The following is an 18,479-nucleotide window of genomic DNA, read 5'->3' on the forward strand; positions in this document are numbered from 1 at the left end:
AAAAAATTTTTTTGCACCTTTTAGATTATTTTTACTAGTAGTAGTATAAGTCAGACAAACATATCAAACATGAAAACTTTAATTAAAATAGGCTTCAAGATTTTTTTTAATCACCAGAGATAAAAGTGTTAATAAAATTTTACCCACTAGTCAGAGTAACCTTTTAAACAGGTTTTCTGATGAATAAGGGCTGTAATAGCTTATATTTACGTAACGCCCTTCTGTGTTCCAAGAACTTTCAGTTATTCTCTATAACAATATCTCTAAGTAACGACATCTTTCACATTAATTTGGGGTTAAACTCTATGTTAGCAGCTCCTAGGGAACATAAGCTCCTAGGTTTGCCATAATTGTGTGATAATTCACAGCAAACTAGTGTGTTTCTTTTTTCAATCTGCACTATCTAAATAGCTTTCTGAACTATTTGAGAATATAAAAATGATTCTTTATGTGTTATAAGCCCATCCCAATTCAGAGCCTTTTATTGAACTTTTTTAAAAGCATGTATTGGAATAAGAAGTCTACTTCATATGGCAGAGTTTATTAATTTATTTTTGCTTTTAAATTAGTAAATGCAGCAATCCTGGCTGTCAGACTTTGGTACCAAAAAATGACAGGGAGAACCACAAAATGCTAATTGTCTCCTCAGCCCATAGTGCAAGTTGGGAAAAGAGTCAGCCTTCTGCTTGAAAATTCTATTTGGTGTATGCGCACATTCATAATACAAAATAATCCATATAGACACACATCTACTTGGAAGACGTAGAGTTGGGGAAGCACTTTTTATCCATCAGGTTTATTAAATGATTTAGTTTCATGGTTTTTTGGTTAATGTAATTAACTTATATTTGAAGAAGGGAAAAAGCCCTGCGTACCTGCTGTGTATTTCTTTAAACATTTTAAAGTATCCTTGTGGTTTAAATTTCCTTACTGAAGTTGCATATGGTATATAACATCTGGGTAACTAGTATACGTTGTCACATAATATAGATATGTATGAAATAGCTGTTCACGAGATATATAAAGGAAAATGTAATGTTTGAGAGTGTGGCCGGAAGCACAACTGTAAAAATAACCACGGTGTTGTTTGGGGCCATAAGACCTAATCCTTTCACTTTTGAAATAAAGAGAAAGAACAGCGTTTAATGTTTGTTGACATAACTTGAACCCTGAAACCCAAACCATCTTTTTTTTAAATGGTTAATTTACCATAGTCAGCAAAACACCCAAAGCAGAGCAATGTGTGTTTCCAGAGTACTGGGTGAGTTTCCCCTTCTGACCCAGAATATATCCATTTAGTGCTGTACTTATCATATGTAGTTTTCTTGGCAGGAAGAAAAAAGCTATTCAGCAAAACACAAAAAAGCTCTTAGTAGGAAGGCAACTCATTTTGTAGTTAGCTGGGTTTTACAAATACTAAAATATCACATTGACGGTCTGTTTTAATAAGGTTGTTGTATGAGAGCTGGGGAGTTTTATAGCAACAACCATAATTTTTTTTTTTTTTTGGCGAGGTAGTCACATTTCTTTCAATATTCAAAAGCACGAATAGATATGTCAATACAGGAAACACCATGTCAACCGTAATTTTAAGTCAAGGTCAGTGCTGTTTTATCATTCCAAAATTTGTCTTTAAAAACATTTCCGTTATTTGAAGACTACTTTACTTGCTAGACAGCCTTAGAGGTTTATCACTAACACGAGTATTCAGAAAATCAAGCCTTTTAATTCATGGGCCTTCACCCTTCTCCCTCTCCAAAGGCATGTGATGAGAATGGGATCTTTGGAAACAGATGAGGCTACTTTGGGATTAAAACGCAAATCGAATCCCTATGAGCCCAGATGCAAGTCTTTTTGCAAATGTACAAAGGTGTTTCTCTAAAAAGACATCAGTTACTTTTTTCTCAAAGAGAACTTGGAGCAAACCAGAATTGTCATTTTTCTCTAAAAACCTGGGTAAGGGAGAAATGATAGGCCAACACACACAGAAATTCTATTTTTTATTTTTTCGTTTTTAAAATAAACCATTGAAATTGTGAATCAGTTTAAACAATAGCTCCCTTATTTATTAGCCTCTATCACTCTCCACCGGACAGCATCTCTAGGGCTGCCCTCAGGAAAAAGGAGATTGTCCCGTCCCAAATGGCTGACTTGAGTGTTGCTGATTTATTTAAACTTTTTAAGGATTAATAGGACTGACTTAAAAGAAGGATATTTCGTTTTTATTCTTTTATTTTCAATGAAATCCTGTAGTAACTTTTTACATAGACAAATATCCATTTGGGTCATTAGCAAAGTGCCAGGCTGGGGAGGTGGAGAGGGAACATTTCTGTAAGAGGATTCTCTCCGTTGCTCTGTATAATATTGGGAAAAACATTCCATGAATAATGCAGAAAATAGAACTGTGAAACCTGTTTTAGGGACAAGATTACTTAGCAGGCCAGAAACATAACTTGTTCTGAATTAAAAGGCAACTCACACATCTTAACACATTGGGAGAAGTGGCTGGGCGGAGCGGGACTGACTTCACCTCTCTGCGGCCCCCTGGTCCCGAGTAAAGAGATTATGGCCTTGATGCTGATTTGGAACGGTGGCTCCTGGGAGAACCTCTCCATTGAACGGCCTGGCTGGTGCTGCCCTGCTGTGAGGTGGCACCGTCAGGGCTGCCCCTTTACCGAGGATTGAGTCTCTGCTCCGATCGAGTGCAGCCAAAAAACAGGCTACAAGACACACTTAAAAATAACGAGGGGGTGATAGGGACAAGCCTGGCTTTGCTCTCTGATCTCGCCCTGCCCCCTGGGGGCGGGGCAGAGAAAGTCCCCAGCCCCACCCAAGGCTGTGTGCCACGCCAAGGCAGTTCCTCTCGCTCTCAGCATCTTCCTGACCTGGGCTGCGGGGCTTCCCCTGGCTGCAGTAGGGGTACCATCACTGCCCCCCCAGTACTCTAGGTGCGCTGACACTGACTCACTTTCCTTGTCTGCACTGCTGATCTCTGAAAGAGGATCCACCCCCCCACTGCTCAGAAGGCTGCACCGTTGGTGGTAGTTTCTGGAACATTCTATGCCACTGCCTATCTTCCGATGGGTGAGGGGCCCAGGTCCTGAGAATCTCTGTCATCCCCTATCATGACACTTGTGTTTGGGAGAACAATCAAAAATTCTCAAGGTTAGGACCCGAGTCTCCGGGAACCTCTGTGGAAAGATCATTAACTATGGTGCTTTCCTGGAAACGCCCGTGCCCGCAAAGCAGGGTCCGGTCCAACAGGGACATGGCCTCTGGGCCTGCGTGCTGTCCTCTGTGGGGTGTGTCTGGAAGTAGGTGGTGTCCGAATGTCGGGGGAGCAGCCCCAAGGTCATGTGGCCCTCTGGAGTGACCCACAGCCTCCCAGAGGTCACTCAGCCACCCAGCCACACCCAAGGGCGGGAGCTGTGGGGTTAGCACAGTCGCCCTGGACCAGGAAGGCCACGGACAGGTTTCCGCCCACGTGAAAGGCCCAGCAGGGTCCGAAGGAAAGGACCTTGCTGGGGGCGAGTCCGAAGGAAAGGACCTTGCTGGGGGCGAGTCCGAAGGAAAGGACCTTGCTCCCCGCGAGTCCGAAGGAAAGGACCTTGCTGGGGGCGAGTCCTCCTGGAGCACAGGGTGCCCCCGAGGCTCCCCTGCTCAGCCTCCGTGTGCACGAGCTGTCGCAGGGACCCTGCTCTGGACGTGGCCACTGGCCTCCTGGCCACCAGTCCTCACAGGCAGCAGGTGAAGGACAGGGCTGGCTCCGCTCTGATTTAAGCCGCCTCCCGGGTGAAGGATGCTCCCCAGGCCAGGAGCGTCCCCCCCTCCATAGTGCACCTTTTCCATCCTTCACGCCTCCTCGGGACGCCCCCCTGGCCTTGTTGGGAGACAGTTGGGCGCCGACTGAGAAAAGGCCAACACTTCTGTGTGAGGGGAAGGTGTGGGTTGTGCACAGAGGTCGAGGTCCTGTCTCTCCCTGGCAGGTGCGCACCTATAATACACCTTGCACCCTCACCTCTCCACCTCCCCGAAGTCCTAGCGAAGATTCCTGACCCCTCCCTTCCTTTCCGCGGCAGGTGGAGCTCACGGGCAACAGCATTTACGAGTACATCCATCCTTCCGACCACGATGAGATGACTGCTGTCCTGGCAGCCCACCAGCCTCTTCACCATCACCTGCTCCAAGGTATTTCCTCCAGACGAAAAGAAACCAGAATGACTGCCGGACGATGCTCTTTGCTGTGACCCTAGGGCTGAGCTTCCCACGATGCCCAGCCAGGCCTCTCCAGCAAACACGCAGGGTCCACCAAGTGGGAATTTGTTCTTATGCTTCTGTCCTTTAAAGCGGCTACTGATCCCCTTTCCTGTGCCAGAGACTGTGAGAGGTGCACGGTAGGAGACAGAGAAAAGTGGTCCAAGGCTTCCACCCCAAGGTGCTCTTGGTTTAGCATGCCAGCGACACAGGTCTAGACCGGGGCTTCTTAACCAGAGCGTCCGAGGATAAAACTCAGGGGGGCCATGAAATTGCATGGGGAAAATTACATCTTTATTCCCTCTAGGTGAAATCTAGCTCTTCCTTTGCTTGTAGATTGTAGACAGTAAGCCATCTTACTATCACAAGTACCTGTGGCTTTGCCTACAACAAAATTCACAGATATTTTCATTTCACCTTAGGGTTGTTTCACGTATTTAAACATATCGGTTATGCTCACCACTACTTTGAAATGTCAGGAGCTGTGAGTCTTCTGCAGGATCTTGTTATTTAATGTGTTAATAAGGTAGCACATTTATAACCACAGCACCACTTGTTTGAATATTTCGATGTTTTTCAATACAGCTGATGCCCTTTGTAATCGCATATATTTTATGCTCTCAGAAACGTTATTCTGAGTGGGAATCTGCAGGTTTTGTGCCACAGCACGAGTCAGTTAAGAAGCCTTGGTCTAGACGGATGAGGCAGGTCCGTCTTGCTGGCCTGGCTCCATTTGGCGACAAGAGTTTTCTTTTTTGACAGTCCCAACATTTAGCACGTATTAACTTGGCCCCCACTGTTTTAAGCACCCTGTTAGAACAGTTGTGGCGTGGCTGTTCAGTGAGGGTGTGGAACATGTCTTCACACAAATGACTCCTTAATTTACAATTGCCATGTGTGCTAGGAAGACACGGAAGAACTTATTCCAGGGGCCCTGGCCTCGTAACTCCTCTGATGGCCCAATGAGACCAACCAGTGTGCTGACCAAAGGGTCTCTTGTCTGCTTTGGACTATGGTATCCCAACTCGGCCAAAAGCCCCTAGTGAGACAAAATGCCAAAGAAGAAGTGTCGAAAGTGATGAGAATGGGGTAGCCAGCCACAGAAAAAAAAAATGGGTTCCATTCTTATTGCTTCCTCCTGGGATGGGTCATTCTGAAGCTAGGAAGAGAGAACACAGAATAGCACACTCAGTTTTAAAACCCTTGCAGATCCAGCTCTGTGGCCCCCATGTTCTAGCCCCAGAAATAGTCACCATGTGTCTACCAAGGAGGGAGACTGGTATGTTGGTTTCTGAAATGAGATGGGGGCTTAGTTGTAGCTATGGCCTGTGGCGCTTAAGTCCTTGGAAATGGTCCGGCTGCTTAAATGAACAGGAATACGAGTCTGAAGAAATAATTTCCAACAAAATAAGGGCTAGGGGAGCACATTGCTCCCGAATCTAATGCTTTCACTGTGGGGTTGTTTAAAGTCGGACAAAGACAGCTGGAATCTTAGAGAATTCCTCAGAACATTGTGGTGTGTGTGTGTGTGTGTGTGTGTGTGTGTTTAATTGAAGTATAGTTGATTCACAATGTTCTATTAGTTTCAGGTATACAGCAAAGTGATTCGGTTTTGTATATATTCTTTGTCAGATTCTTTTCCACTATAGGCTTTTACAAGATATTGAATGTGTTGTTATTGTTTTACAAAGTTACAGTGTGTTAATTGCACAGGAGTGGGCGTTCTGCCATTAGCTCCGGTTTCATTTGACCCTTCCGTGTCATAGCCTTTAAAAAAGTGTTTAGAAAATGACGGCAAATGGGAGTATCGGGAGACCCGTCCCGTTTCCTGCGGGGTTCACGTCTAAGGTGGGCCAACAGTACAGGAGGAGAAGGTCTGGGAGACGTGGGGTCTCCCACTGACTCATTTCCACAGACAACCGAGTGTTCAGGCTCTGAGGTTCACAAGCACCTGGTTTTCACCTCATGTGCAGAGTTGGTTTTCTGCGTCTGAACTGGCCTCCTTGTTTTATGGTAATTGTGTGAGAAGTGGGCTCTCCCCAGAACTGGATAGTTAATTACTGGGTGATGGTTTTTACAGCTGAGCGTGCTCTTCTGGAAATGGGGTAGACAGGCCGCCATGTTAGAGGGAAGCCTTCTGCCTCCAGACCCCAGCTGTGCAGAGAAATTGTGGGTAAATATGGCAGCCCCTCCAACTAGGGGAGGGGGGCCTCTGAGGTGATGCCCTTATCTCCACTGGGCAGTGCCCTCAGGGAGGGGCGGAAGGCCTTGCCTCCATTCCTAGCGGTAACCTTTCTTTAAAAATTAATTTATTAACCACCACCAAAGAGCTGTTTATTTAGAGTGGAATGACCTCGCTCTCACCCTGGGGCGAGGACAGTCTGCCATCCGTGCCCAGAGAGCTGGTGTCCGCTCACTAAAGCAGAGGGTGTTTCCTTGGGGGACGTTTGCGTTTGCAGTAGTGAGGTTGGAGATTCGTGTGTGAGGCCTGCGACGGGAATGAAGGAAAGGCTTTGGGCCAGAGAAAGCGGCGGGGTTGGGGGGGTGGGCGTCCATCCAGGGCTGTAACTGAGGGCGAAAGCTTTGATCTGGCCCAGTGGGTCTGCTGGGTCCTGTGCCCCACCCCACGATGCAGGGCAGTCTTGGTGCCCATGGCCTTGGGAGCACGGGCAGGAGGGGCCCTGGGGCCGGCTCCCTTTGCCAGGGAAAGGCCTGCACTTCTGACTCTCAGTCAGTCAGAGGGGGGACGTCAGATGCTTCTGGGCTTCCCGGCAGGCTCGGCACCCGCCCAGGGCTGGCCAAGGCGATGCTCCTGGCACCAGGCTGCTCCGTGGCCACCATCAGGGGACCACGGCAGGTTGAGCTGGGCTGGGTCGCTGCGCATGGATCCTCAGCTTGGCCCCAGGTGGGCGTTTAGCAAGGTCTTGCTGTGGCCACGTCTCGGGCTACCCCTTCCTGGAGCATGTGGAAGCTGTGCCGGGTCCTGGCCACCGCCTCTCTGGGTGGGGTTCTGGGTGGACTGGGCCAAGGCCTCTGGCTGCCTGATCTGGTCCAGAGGGTTTATTGGGAGTGTTGGATTAAAGTCAGGAAAAGCATCATGGGACAGTTTGCCAATCTAACCTCACGCCTGCTTTCAGAGTATGAGATCGAGAGGTCGTTCTTTCTTCGAATGAAGTGTGTCTTGGCGAAAAGAAACGCCGGCCTGACCTGCAGCGGATACAAGGTACTGGGAGCCAAGGGCTTGCGGGCAGGAAGGGGGCAGCGGTGGGTCGGTGGGTCTTCGCTGAGCTTGGTGCTTTGCTCCACGTTCAGGAACGTCTGCAGACAGGAAGCCACCACTGCCTAATGTAGAACTTTCTAGGGACGCTACTCACGGCAAGTGTGAGAGCTGGAATCTTACAGGGATATTCCAGGCAGGCAGGATTTCGTTGTCTGAGGCCAGGAATAAATGGGGCTAAGGGTAGAATTTGACCTTGGCACCTTCAGGTTCTACATCGCACACAGGGCAGTTCCGCTGGAGCAGCCGCGCCTAGACTTTCTCCTGCCTCAGAGGAGAGAGGGTCATCAGCCCACCACTCTGGAGCTAGAGGCAGATGGGAGTCTTTTTGCAGGAGAATTTGTATAAAAGGAGGGAGGGGTGGGGTGAAGAGAGAGGGGAGAGTCCTGTGCCTTCGTCCTTTGTCCTGTCTTTCTGGAATGCCCCTCCCCCCTCCTCGCCATCCCAGGGTCCGCCTCCCCTCAGCCTCTCCTCAGCCCCGCTCCTTTGAGCCTCAGTGCCAGCTCTTCCCTTTGACCATTACCTCACTCTGTTTCATAGATTGGGAGATACTTTTCTTCTTTGCTGTCCCAGACCCTAAACCTCAGAGGTGGAAGCCTCCAGCACCACCCTGTACCCTGTAGATATTCTTCTGGAGACTTGGGTCCTGAGATGTTTCGGACACTTACTAACCATCCAACTGTCTGATCTTAAGTAAAACCCATCACCTACCTTGTGCTCAGTTTCCTCATCAGTAAAATGGGAGAATAGACTCCAAGGATTTTAAGATTTGTTCCAGCCCTAAAGACTGTGAGTGTGTTCAGGAATTCTGGCGGAAAGTTTTTGAAAAGAGGATTTAAGATTTTAGCTGTTTATCACTGCCGTTAAGATCATGATCCTTTCAAAGATTTTACTGACTGTAACTTGTGTAAATGCTTCAGTATTGAAGCTTAGGGCAGTACAAATGTTTCCGTTTGATATTTGGAACACTATACATTTTCTCCTATATATTTCTCGGCTATAACAATTAGAAGTGTTTCTATATAGCCACGCTGGATTTTTGTTTATTACAAGTGGATAAAATCTTGAATTATAAATAAAGTAAATAAAATAAAATAAGCATACGTTCAAAATGAGGACTTTTTTTTTAAGGGAATTCCCTGGCGATCCAGTGGTTAGGACTCCACACTCCCACTGCGGGGGGCCCGGGTTCGATCCCTGGTCGGGGAACTAAGATCCCACATGCCTCACAGCCGGGAAAAAATAAAAAAATGAGGACTTTTTTGATTGCACTGAAAGAACTCTTCATGTACTGGAGTGAGATAGCTTGTCAGATTATTTAAATGTCAAGTTAGCAATTGCGAAATTCAATCTCATTGGGAGATGATGAGCTTTATAGTTACTGAAGTGAACATTATGGAACAGATGGTTAGCTCCCCAAAATGCCACTGTTGTGCCATCTAATTGCAATGGCCATGAGTTAATTATGCATAAGTCCATTATACAGTAGAGAGTCTTCACTTGTGGAGTTACTTGAGCATAGTCAGTTGCATGAGATAACTCTTATATTTTATGACGATATTGTTTCCTAAGAAAGAAGCATAGTTCATTTCTTCCGAGCAGTGAATCAGATGTCTGTCAGCATGTTGGCTGCACGGCTCAGTAGAGGCTGGGCTGGGGGGATATTCCAACCTGTTCCAGAAAAGAAGCAGGCCCAGAGCCAGGAGCAGTGGGTACCAGTCTGACCTCTGGGTCGCCACCAGCTGACCCTGCCTGTGCTTTCCCAGGTCATACACTGCAGCGGCTACTTGAAGATCAGGCAGTATATGCTGGACATGTCCCTGTACGACTCATGCTACCAGATCGTGGGGCTGGTGGCCGTGGGCCAGTCACTGCCGCCCAGCGCCATCACTGAGATCAAGCTGCACAGCAACATGTTCATGTTCAGGGCCAGCCTCGACCTGAAGCTGATATTCCTGGATTCCAGGTGAGTTTGGCACCTGCTGCTGCAGAGTTCCGGTAGATTCTGATGGTGGAAACTGGCCCCTGAAAGCTACACTATTAAACCGAAACGTAGCAAGCAATAAGCTGTGCTAAGAATATGAATTAGAAAGAGATTTAGTGAAAGAATTAGTATCGACCTTAATAGTCCAGGAGTGGCCGGCCTCTCCAGCTTATAGGTACTTGTTTCATTTGTTTCTATTTTCATCATCTCACTGGAGTTTGAACTGGAAATATGTGTTGTGGGCAAAAGTTAGCCTTTTGAAGACCCAGGAGGTCAGGATCCTGCCTTGTGTCTCCGTCAAGTTGGTAGGACTTTAAAACGAACAGAAAGTCTCCACTCTGAGCATCGTGTGTTACTGCGAGGGCTTCCAGCCCCAGCTGGCGGATAGCCGAGCTCTGCGGTCCCTGCAGGGCTGAGGCAGCGAGCAGAGAGGGGGCCCTCGCTGGGGGGAAGGCTGGACACACAGCTCAGCAGGTGCCTGTCGGCGTCTGGGCTGGGAGGGCACCTCCGGCTGCCGGGGAGGGCGAGGCTGCAGCGCCCCCAGAACTGTCTCCCACTTGGCGAGGCCCAGCAATTTGAGAATCTCCTCTCGGAGAGGGGAGGGAGGGTGGGCGAGGCAGAGGCACTGCGCTGTTGTCTCACTCGGCCTGGGGAAGCGTCTGCGCGCCCCCCGAGGCAGGCTGCGGGCCTGCGGGGCCTCCCTGGCCTTCCACCTTCTTTGCCCATTTGGCTACTCACAAGGATGTTAGGAAAGCTGAAGCTACACGGTAGATGGGAAGCGTTTGTAAAAGCGAAAAGCCTGATATACCTGCAAGGTGAGTCGTTTTGCCTCTTGGCCTTTCAGATTCCTCAACTGTACAGGCAGAAACGAGTGTTCAGAGACCCAACTCCTGACTTTTGGTGTGTGTAGCTGAGCTTTCTGGGAGAAAAGTTTTACACACACACACACACACACACACACACACACACACTTTTCCTGTATGTCCTGAAGCTAGGATTTATTGATTTTTTTTTCACTTTTTAAAGATTGTGGTAAAACATACATGACGTAAAATTGATCATTTTACCCATTTATGGAATAAAAATAAACTTACCTGGTTAAGGATAAGCGGTGAAGACACTATTTAGTCTAGTTCATCGTGAACGCATCTCAGAACCACTCAGAGGCAGAGAAATGACAAGGGCTGGCCTTACATGGTCATCGTCATGTGCCCAGAAACTCCAAGCAAAGAGGAAATATAACCCCTTGGGGGAAGGATGCCGGCACCTCTTGGGAGGGCCAGACGCTGACAAGGGCTGTTTTCTTGCAGTAAAGACAGAGGGACCTGCAGGGAGGAGCTGGGAGGCCGGGGAGCTGCTCCAGAGCCGGGCGTGGGGTAGACCTTACAGCACGCAGGGACAGAGAAGCTCTCTCCAGACTTAGGAGCCACTTCTAAAAGTGTACTGCAAGAAAATCTGACTGTCCATGTTCATTATTTTAGAAATTTGGGAGGATACGACGGGTTTCTCCCTTGTTTTGTCTCCCAGTTTTTCTTTGACCATCCTGGGAAAAGCCTCTGAGGCTTGGTGAATCCTCTAGAAGAGGAAAGAGGGGCGTCTCCCCAGAGGAGAGATTTCAGGTCTTCTCGAGTTGTTTAATCCACACAGCTTTGAAACGTGAGGGACAAATCAGGGAGCTTTACGGAAGAGGTTATGTGAGTTTAGCTCAGAGGCCAGCTTGCTCCTGAAGGGAGCCTCTACTTCTGGGTGTAAGGGCCGTACCCCCGAGGTGAGTAGTAAAGCAAGGTGGCCGTCTCGAGGAGGACTTCCTGTCTCTACAGAAGCCCACGAAGTTCTTCCTACGAAGTACCAGGAAGCTTGTAGCAAAGCCTTCAGGTCTTTTCTGAACCCCAGTCGTCTAGGAGGTCCTGAAGAATTCTTCACACTCTGGTCTTCAGTCGGCTGCAGCTCGATGGTCTTTGAAAGGCCACTGGCCTGGGGGACAGAGGAGCTGGCCCAGTGCCAGAGGGTCAGTAGAATGGCCTGGCAGGGTGATGCCAACTCCTACATCCAAACCCCAGAAGCCACGGCAAGGGGTTGGCCCGAAGCCCAGCAGCCCCAAAGTCACAGGGGCCAGGGTGGGAGTCCTGGCAAGAGGGCCCAGCTGGTCCCCCCACCGCCAGCATAATCCCAGACAAAACTGAACTCGGCGTAACCTGAAATCTGGTTCATAGGGGTTTTGTGGTATTTCACTTTGAAACTGTAGCTGGTGCTTTTGCTAAGGATGGGTGAACCCGGCGATGTTTGGGGTTTGGCAAATCCCTCTGACAGGTCTTCAGACACTAGAGGGTTGGAAAAAACCAAGAGGGCAGCCTGCCAAACCCTTCCCTTCCCCTTTAATTTTTAAAGCCAGTGTGTACTTTGATGAGAAACTTAATACATGTGTTTCTGATTCATTTACACATTCGGGGCCGTTGTTCTGAAACTTTATGTCCAAAGGGTCTGGGAAGCCTCTTTCATCCCCACACCGTAGAGATGCCTGGTTTTCTTTTGGGGGGAAGCCAGACGTCTCAATTTTCCTGCCACACGGAGTTAGACTCTAGTGGGGCCTGAAGTTCTAGGTGGCCCTTGGACAGGTCCCCCGAGCCCTGAGAGGCTCTGGCCTGTGCAAATTCCCTTTCTACCCACCTCCAGCCCCAGCTCCTTCCTGCCCTGGAGGAACACCATGGAAATGTGTACACCAAATAGTGAGTGATTCCATGGAAATATGAGGCTCACAGAGATTTACGACCCAAAGCCTGTGCAGAGCTCCACAGAAAGGGGCGCAGGTTAGGGAATGAAAGTGAGGTCAAGTTTCCCCATTTAATTTACAGCTAACATTTCAGATCGGGGCCAGCAGGGCCCCTAGGCCCTGTCACCCTCAGTCCCCACTGACTTCTCACCGTGGCCTCACCTCCTTTGGAATCCCCTCTTGTCTCCACTTTCATCTGTTCTTGAATATCTGTCACCAAGATGTTAGGGCCACCTCCCCCGAGGGCGTGGCTCCCAGCACCATTATCCACGGCCTGGGAATCGATACCAGGGCCACATGCAATTTCCACCTACGGGTGGGGTGATCCCAATGCTAGCGATGATGCCGTCTTGGATGCTGAGAGCCACTCTTCTTCAAAGAACTGAAGTAGGAAATGAATATGCCTAGGGCTTGATAAGAATAAAAACTGGGCAATGGCGAACAAGCACAGGAAGAATGCTTCCATTTCCACAGCGAGCTTAATAAGCCTTACCTTCAGTCACAACAGTTTGGGGTGTTATTATACTATTTTCTGGGGGAAAACAGTCCTCCACCGATAGGAGTCTTAAACGTCTCCAGTTACTCCCTAAATCTCGTCTGCAGGAATCACCCAATCATAGCATCATCCTGAGACCAACTGTGCCAGGTAACAGTGTCCCGTGTGGAATGGAGAGTTACAGGTTCGCACACACAATAGGCAGGATGTGGAACCAACCCAAGTGTCCATCATCAGGTGAAAGGATGAAAAAAATGCGGTATCTACATAAAACAGAATATTACGCAGCCATAAAAAAGGAATGACATTCTGATAGATGCTACAACATGGATGAACCTTGAGAACATGTTAAGTGAAAGAAGCCAGACACAAAAGGTCAAATATTGCATCCCTCCACTCAGAGGAAATACCTAGAGTAGACAAATTACTAGAGATAGAATGTAGAAGAGAGGTTGCCAGGGACTCGGGGAGGGGGAAGTGGGGAGTTATTGTTTAATGGGTACAGTGTTTCTGTTCGGGGTGATGAAAATGTTCTGGAAATGGAAGTGGTGATGGTCATACAACATTGTGAATTGTACACTTTAAAATGGTAAATTTTATGTCGTGCATATTTTACCAGAATAATTTTTAAAACTTTCACACAGGACTTTCCCCCAAAAAAACCCCAGCGAGTGGGCTCTGTCTCCCCTTGGTAGCTCCTCCCAATATCAGTATCAAGTCCACTCTTAAGCATCCTCTGATAGGCTTCACCCTGAAAAGGTACTGACCGTTTTGAGCCATCCCAAACCTTCCAGCCAGTGGCTTCAGAAGGACATTCCTGCTCATGAAGAGTGCTGCGTCGTGCACTGGGCTGGAGCTCATAGACTTTCTTGTAAAAAAAGATCATTCTGTTTCCAAAATCAACACTCTCTCCACCCACCCCCAAGCCTTTTAGCACTTGATTAGTTGGAAAAACCAATGTTAGTTTAAATGAACCGCAATCTGCAGGGCATTGTAATTCACAGAGCCACTGTCCTCCCCCAGGGTGACCGAGCTGACTGGGTACGAGCCACAGGACCTGATCGAGAAGACCCTGTACCATCACGTGCACGGCTGCGATGTCTTCCACCTGCGATACGCGCACCACCTCTGTGAGTACTGCGCTCACCCTGGCCAGGAGCCCTGGCAGCCAGGGAGGGAGCGCCGAGGACAGAGTGGGGGCAGCGTCCCTTGTTTGATGCAATAACTACCCATCGTGTACCCAAGAATCTTAAACATCAAGCCTGTCTCCAGGTAGCCCTTGCTTTCAGCACAGGCACTCACTGTCACTTCTCAAATATCCAGTGAAACCCTGGCAGGTGTGGGATGATGTGGAAGTTGCTGGATTCTATTCAATAGATTATGGATTTGGAACCCAAATTTCTCTATGACGTCTGGATAGCAGTTGTGGATAACGACAATAGCAGTAGAAGAACTGATACTTACAGGGCCCTTACTGATGTCCGGCACTAGTTTGTTTAAGTGATTAAATACATTACCAACCAAGTGAGGGAGGTTCTCATGTTCATGATCCTCCCTTTGCTGTTGAGGATGTCGAGGTTCAGAGAGGTTAAGCCACTTGCCTATGGTCACACAGCAAGGAGGCGACATAGCTGGGAGCTGAATCCAGTGAATTCGGCCTCCAACCGCTGTCCATCATCGGTTGGGAAGCTCAGGGAGACCACAGGTTTCTAGGAAGGGAGAAGTCCACATAGAGAGAGCAAACCAACAGTATTCCATTTGTCAACAGAGGAAGTTTGGGGAACATCTGGATGCGAGAGTGGAGGCGCTTGTCACCGAAATGGTTAAAGAAGTTAACACTTTTCTTGTAGAACCAAATCGAGGCAGCAGATAACTGGGCTGGAGTAGAATACCTCACCTTCCCCGCCGTCCAGCCCCACCATGCTAATGGCCGGTCCAGGGGTGCTTCTTAACGGGGTACGGAGGGCTGGGGGAGCCAGATCTTCTGCAATGTGGCCCAGGTGGCACGTCCTCCTTCTTGCTGTGTGTTGACTAAGAGGCCTCAGAGGACAAGATGCTGGTGTCGGTTGCAGCTGGGCGACGGCTCCCAGGGCTGCTCGATCCTTGGCCACGCCACCTGCCTGGCCGTTTCGTGACAGCTGGGACTCAGTTAGCCCGGCAGTTCCTCGGGTGTCGCTCTTCTCTCCTCCCAAGTGACTAAGGGCAGAAACCTGTGACAACCAGGAGGTTGGCTGGGCGGACGCCATCAGCTTTTTCCTGCTCCTTGTAATTCACAACAGCATGAAAAAGCCCCCGTGCATGGAAATACGTGGAGTTTTGAGCAGGTTTTTATGTCTTTTTTTAAAAAAATGGCCAAATCATGATCTCATGTAAACGTCCCTGACGTTCTCGAAGCCCAGCTTGGTAGGAAGCAGCTGCCTAGTGTTCAGAAGGGCTCCGCAGGTCAGGTCACTGATATGGGAGCTAGAAATCTTCCTTGCGTAAACGGGGTAGGAAGTGTCAGTGACAGACTTAGATCTTCGGGAGACCTGGAAGGCAGGGCGGGCGGTAGAGGGGAGCAGCTGGGAACGTGCGCTCTGGAGTAAGGAGAGCGATTGGGGGGTGCAAGAGGCATCTGCTGGAGGCTGTGCACCACGGAACAGTCTAGAGGGAAGGACAGGCGCGTGGGGGGGTGCGGCAGGGGAGCAGATGGGAGGGTTCACAGCGCCACACCTCCCTGCCACTGTCGGGGTGTCCGAGGAAAAGCCCCAGCCCTGGGGGTCCCAGCCCCGTCCCCCGAGGCAGGAGCGTGGGGAGCCTCTCTCTCCTTGAATTACACGAAGGGAGAGTTATTTTTCAAAGCAGGGCTGCAGTGTGGGAAAGTAGCCTGTAAGCACAGAGAAAGGAAGCTCACGGAACTGGTCTTTGTTTTAAACACCATTTTTCATCTCTTGCATTGCGTGGCTAACAGAGGGGCACAGGGTTTTTCAGGGGGAACAAATTCAGCTTGGGATTTGGAAATGTAATGAAGGCCATGGTGGTGGCCAGCCGGAGGCTCCCGTGTCCCCGACACGGACCAGATGCTTTTCGCACGGGAACCAGAGGGGAGCTGGGCCAGGTGGGCCAGGTGAGGCTGGGAGGTGGAGAGGCCTGTCTATGGGTGGGACAGGCCACTGGGTGCTCAGGCCTTCAGTGGTCCTGACCACACAATGGGTCTTCCACTTGTCCACCAGGGGCCCCCGTCTTCCTGAGCTCATCTGACTTCCTAAACCTACCGGGGTGGGTGGGGGGTTTATTCGAGAGTTCTCCTGCGATTTACGTGATGAATTCGCCTCACTTCATTTGGAATTGGGATTTCCAGACTTTGCGATTATCGAAAGGTCCCTGAGAGGGAAGGTGCACACGGGCTTCCAAGGGACATGCAGAAAAGGCGGAGGGTTTACACACCAGAGGGAGCACGGCTTTGCCAAATGAGCTAGAATTGGTGAATCAAAGAATACGGAAAATAGCAGTCTTGACAGTGATTGCTACGGTGCTGTGACTCTGACCTTCACTGTGGCCGAGAAACCACCGCGGGGGCAGGAGGTGCAGAGCACAGGGCAGCGAGGCCAGGGGACGGCGGCTGTGGCCTTGGATCCCACCCGTCTCCCCTCCACCAGCTTCCCTGCCCACCCCCATGTCAACGAAAGCCGAGTGACAGCTGGAAACAGCCGAGGCCTCTACCCACGCGTCGGGTGGGAGTGGGTCTCCCGGAGCTCAGCCTCAGCTCCAGCCTTGGAACCGTCTCCAGACGTCCCTCAGGGCAGCCGACACACTTCCCAGAACGTTGCTTCCCCTCCAGAGCTGGACCAGGAAAGGGAAGACAGTCTGCAACCAGGGCAGGTGTTTGGAGGCGGGTCTTCAGGGTGTGCCGTTCGGGAGATTTTGAAATCTCTCTGCCCGGTGGTCCCTGCGGCCTCACTCTCCTTCCCGGTCTTCCTGTTCCCGCCTCTCCACCCCCAGGGCTGCTTGGCATCTGTGGAGCTGAGTCTGAGGTTCAAGGGCGGTAGTTTATTTGGACAGTGGCTGAAGCAGGGGCAGCGAATGGGAAGTGAGGTGAGGAAGGGAGGGAGCCATCGAAGGGGCATGTCCGGCAGCTGCTGCCACAGGCCACCGGTCCTCAATCCCCCGGAGATCCTAGGAGGCCAGGCAGGACACCTGCCTCAGCTGTGGCACTGAGGAGAGAGGGAGTGGGGGTATTTATACACTCCAGGCATTGGCTGAGGCTGCTCTTGAGGTGTCGTACTCCTCATCTGTCAGGGGCTCAGCCAAAGAACAGCCTCGGGGGGAAGTGGGGCCTCAGGGTGGAGATGGGGCCTCAGGGAGGAGATGGGGCCTCAGGGTGGAGATGGGGACTCAGGGTGGAGATGGGGACTCAGGGTGGAGATGGGGCCTCAGGGTGGAGATGGGGACTCAGGGTGGAGATGGGGCCTCAGGGAGGAGATGGGGCCTCAGGGTGGAGATGGGGCCTCAGGGGGGAGATGGGGCCTCAGGGTGGAGATGGGGACTCAGGGTGGAGATGGGGACGCAGGGGGGAGATGGGGACTCAGGGTGGAGATGGGGCCTCAGGGAGGAGATGGGGCCTCAGGGTAGAGATGAGGCCTCAGGGTGGAGATGGGGCCTCAGGGAGGAGATGGGGCCTCAGGGTGGAGATGGGGCCTCAGGGGGGAGATGGGGCCTCAGGGTGGAGATGGGGACTCAGGGTGGAGATGGGGCCTCAGGGTGGAGATGGGGCCTCAGGGTAGAGATGGGGACTCAGGGTGGAGATGGGGCCTCAGGGTGGAGATGGGGCCTCAGGGGGGAGGGGGGCCTCAGGGTAGAGATGGGGCCTCAGGGTGGAGATGGGGCCTCAGGGTGGAGACGGGGACTCAGGGAGGAGATGGGGCCTCAGGGTGGAGATGGGGCCTCAGGGTGGAGATGGGGCCTCAGGGAGAAGATGGGGCCTCAGGGTGGAGATGGGGCCTCAGGGTGGAGATGGGGCCTCAGGGTGGAGATGGGGCCTCAGGGTGGAGATGGGGCCTCAGGGTAGAGATGGGGCCTCAGGGTGGAGATCTCAGGGTAGAGATGGGGACCCAGGGAGGAGATGGGGCCTCAGGGTAGAGATGGGGCCTCAGGGAGGACATGGGGCCTCAGGGTAGAGATGGGGCCTCAGGGTGGAGATGGGGCCTCAGGGTGGAGTTGGGTCCTCAGGGTGGAGATGGGAACTCAGGGTGGAGATGGGGCCTCAGGGTGGAGATGGGGCCTCAGGGTGGAGATGGGGTCTCAGGGGGGAGGGGGGCCTCAGGGTAGAGATGGGGACTCAGGGAGGAGATGGGGCCTCAGGGTAGAGATGGGGCCTCAGGGTGGAGACGGGGACTCAGGGAGGAGATGATGGGGCCTCAGGGAGGAGATGGGGCCTCAGGGTAGAGATGGGGCCTCAGGGAGGACATGGGGCCTCAGGGTGGAGATGGGGACTCAGGGTGGAGATGGGGCCTCAGGGAGGAGATGGGGCCTCAGGGTAGAGATGGGGACTCAGGGTGGAGATGGGAACTCAGGGAGGAGATGGGGCCCCAGGGTGGAGATGGGGCCTCAGGGTGGAGATGGGAACTCAGGGTGGAGATGGGGCCTCAGGGTGGAGATGGGGACTCAGGGTGGAGATGGGGCCTCAGGGAGGAGATGGGGCCTCAGGGTGGAGATGGGG

General features: G+C 51.1%; 1 protein-coding gene across 1 annotated transcript in view; it reads left to right on the plus strand.

Annotated features, from left to right (window-relative positions):
* SIM2 (SIM bHLH transcription factor 2) overlaps positions 1 to 18,479 on the plus strand; it is a 49,532-nt gene that overhangs the window by 15,256 nt on the left and 15,797 nt on the right. The window contains exons 4-7 of the mRNA XM_055086407.1: positions 4,080 to 4,188; positions 7,392 to 7,477; positions 9,298 to 9,497; positions 13,805 to 13,911. Coding sequence (XP_054942382.1) covers positions 4,080 to 4,188; positions 7,392 to 7,477; positions 9,298 to 9,497; positions 13,805 to 13,911 — 502 coding nt within the window. The remainder of the gene's footprint in view (positions 1 to 4,079; positions 4,189 to 7,391; positions 7,478 to 9,297; positions 9,498 to 13,804; positions 13,912 to 18,479) is intronic.

This window comes from Physeter macrocephalus, chromosome 8 (genome assembly GCF_002837175.3).
Source record: "Physeter macrocephalus isolate SW-GA chromosome 8, ASM283717v5, whole genome shotgun sequence".
Classification (NCBI taxonomy): domain Eukaryota; kingdom Metazoa; phylum Chordata; class Mammalia; order Artiodactyla; family Physeteridae; genus Physeter; species Physeter macrocephalus.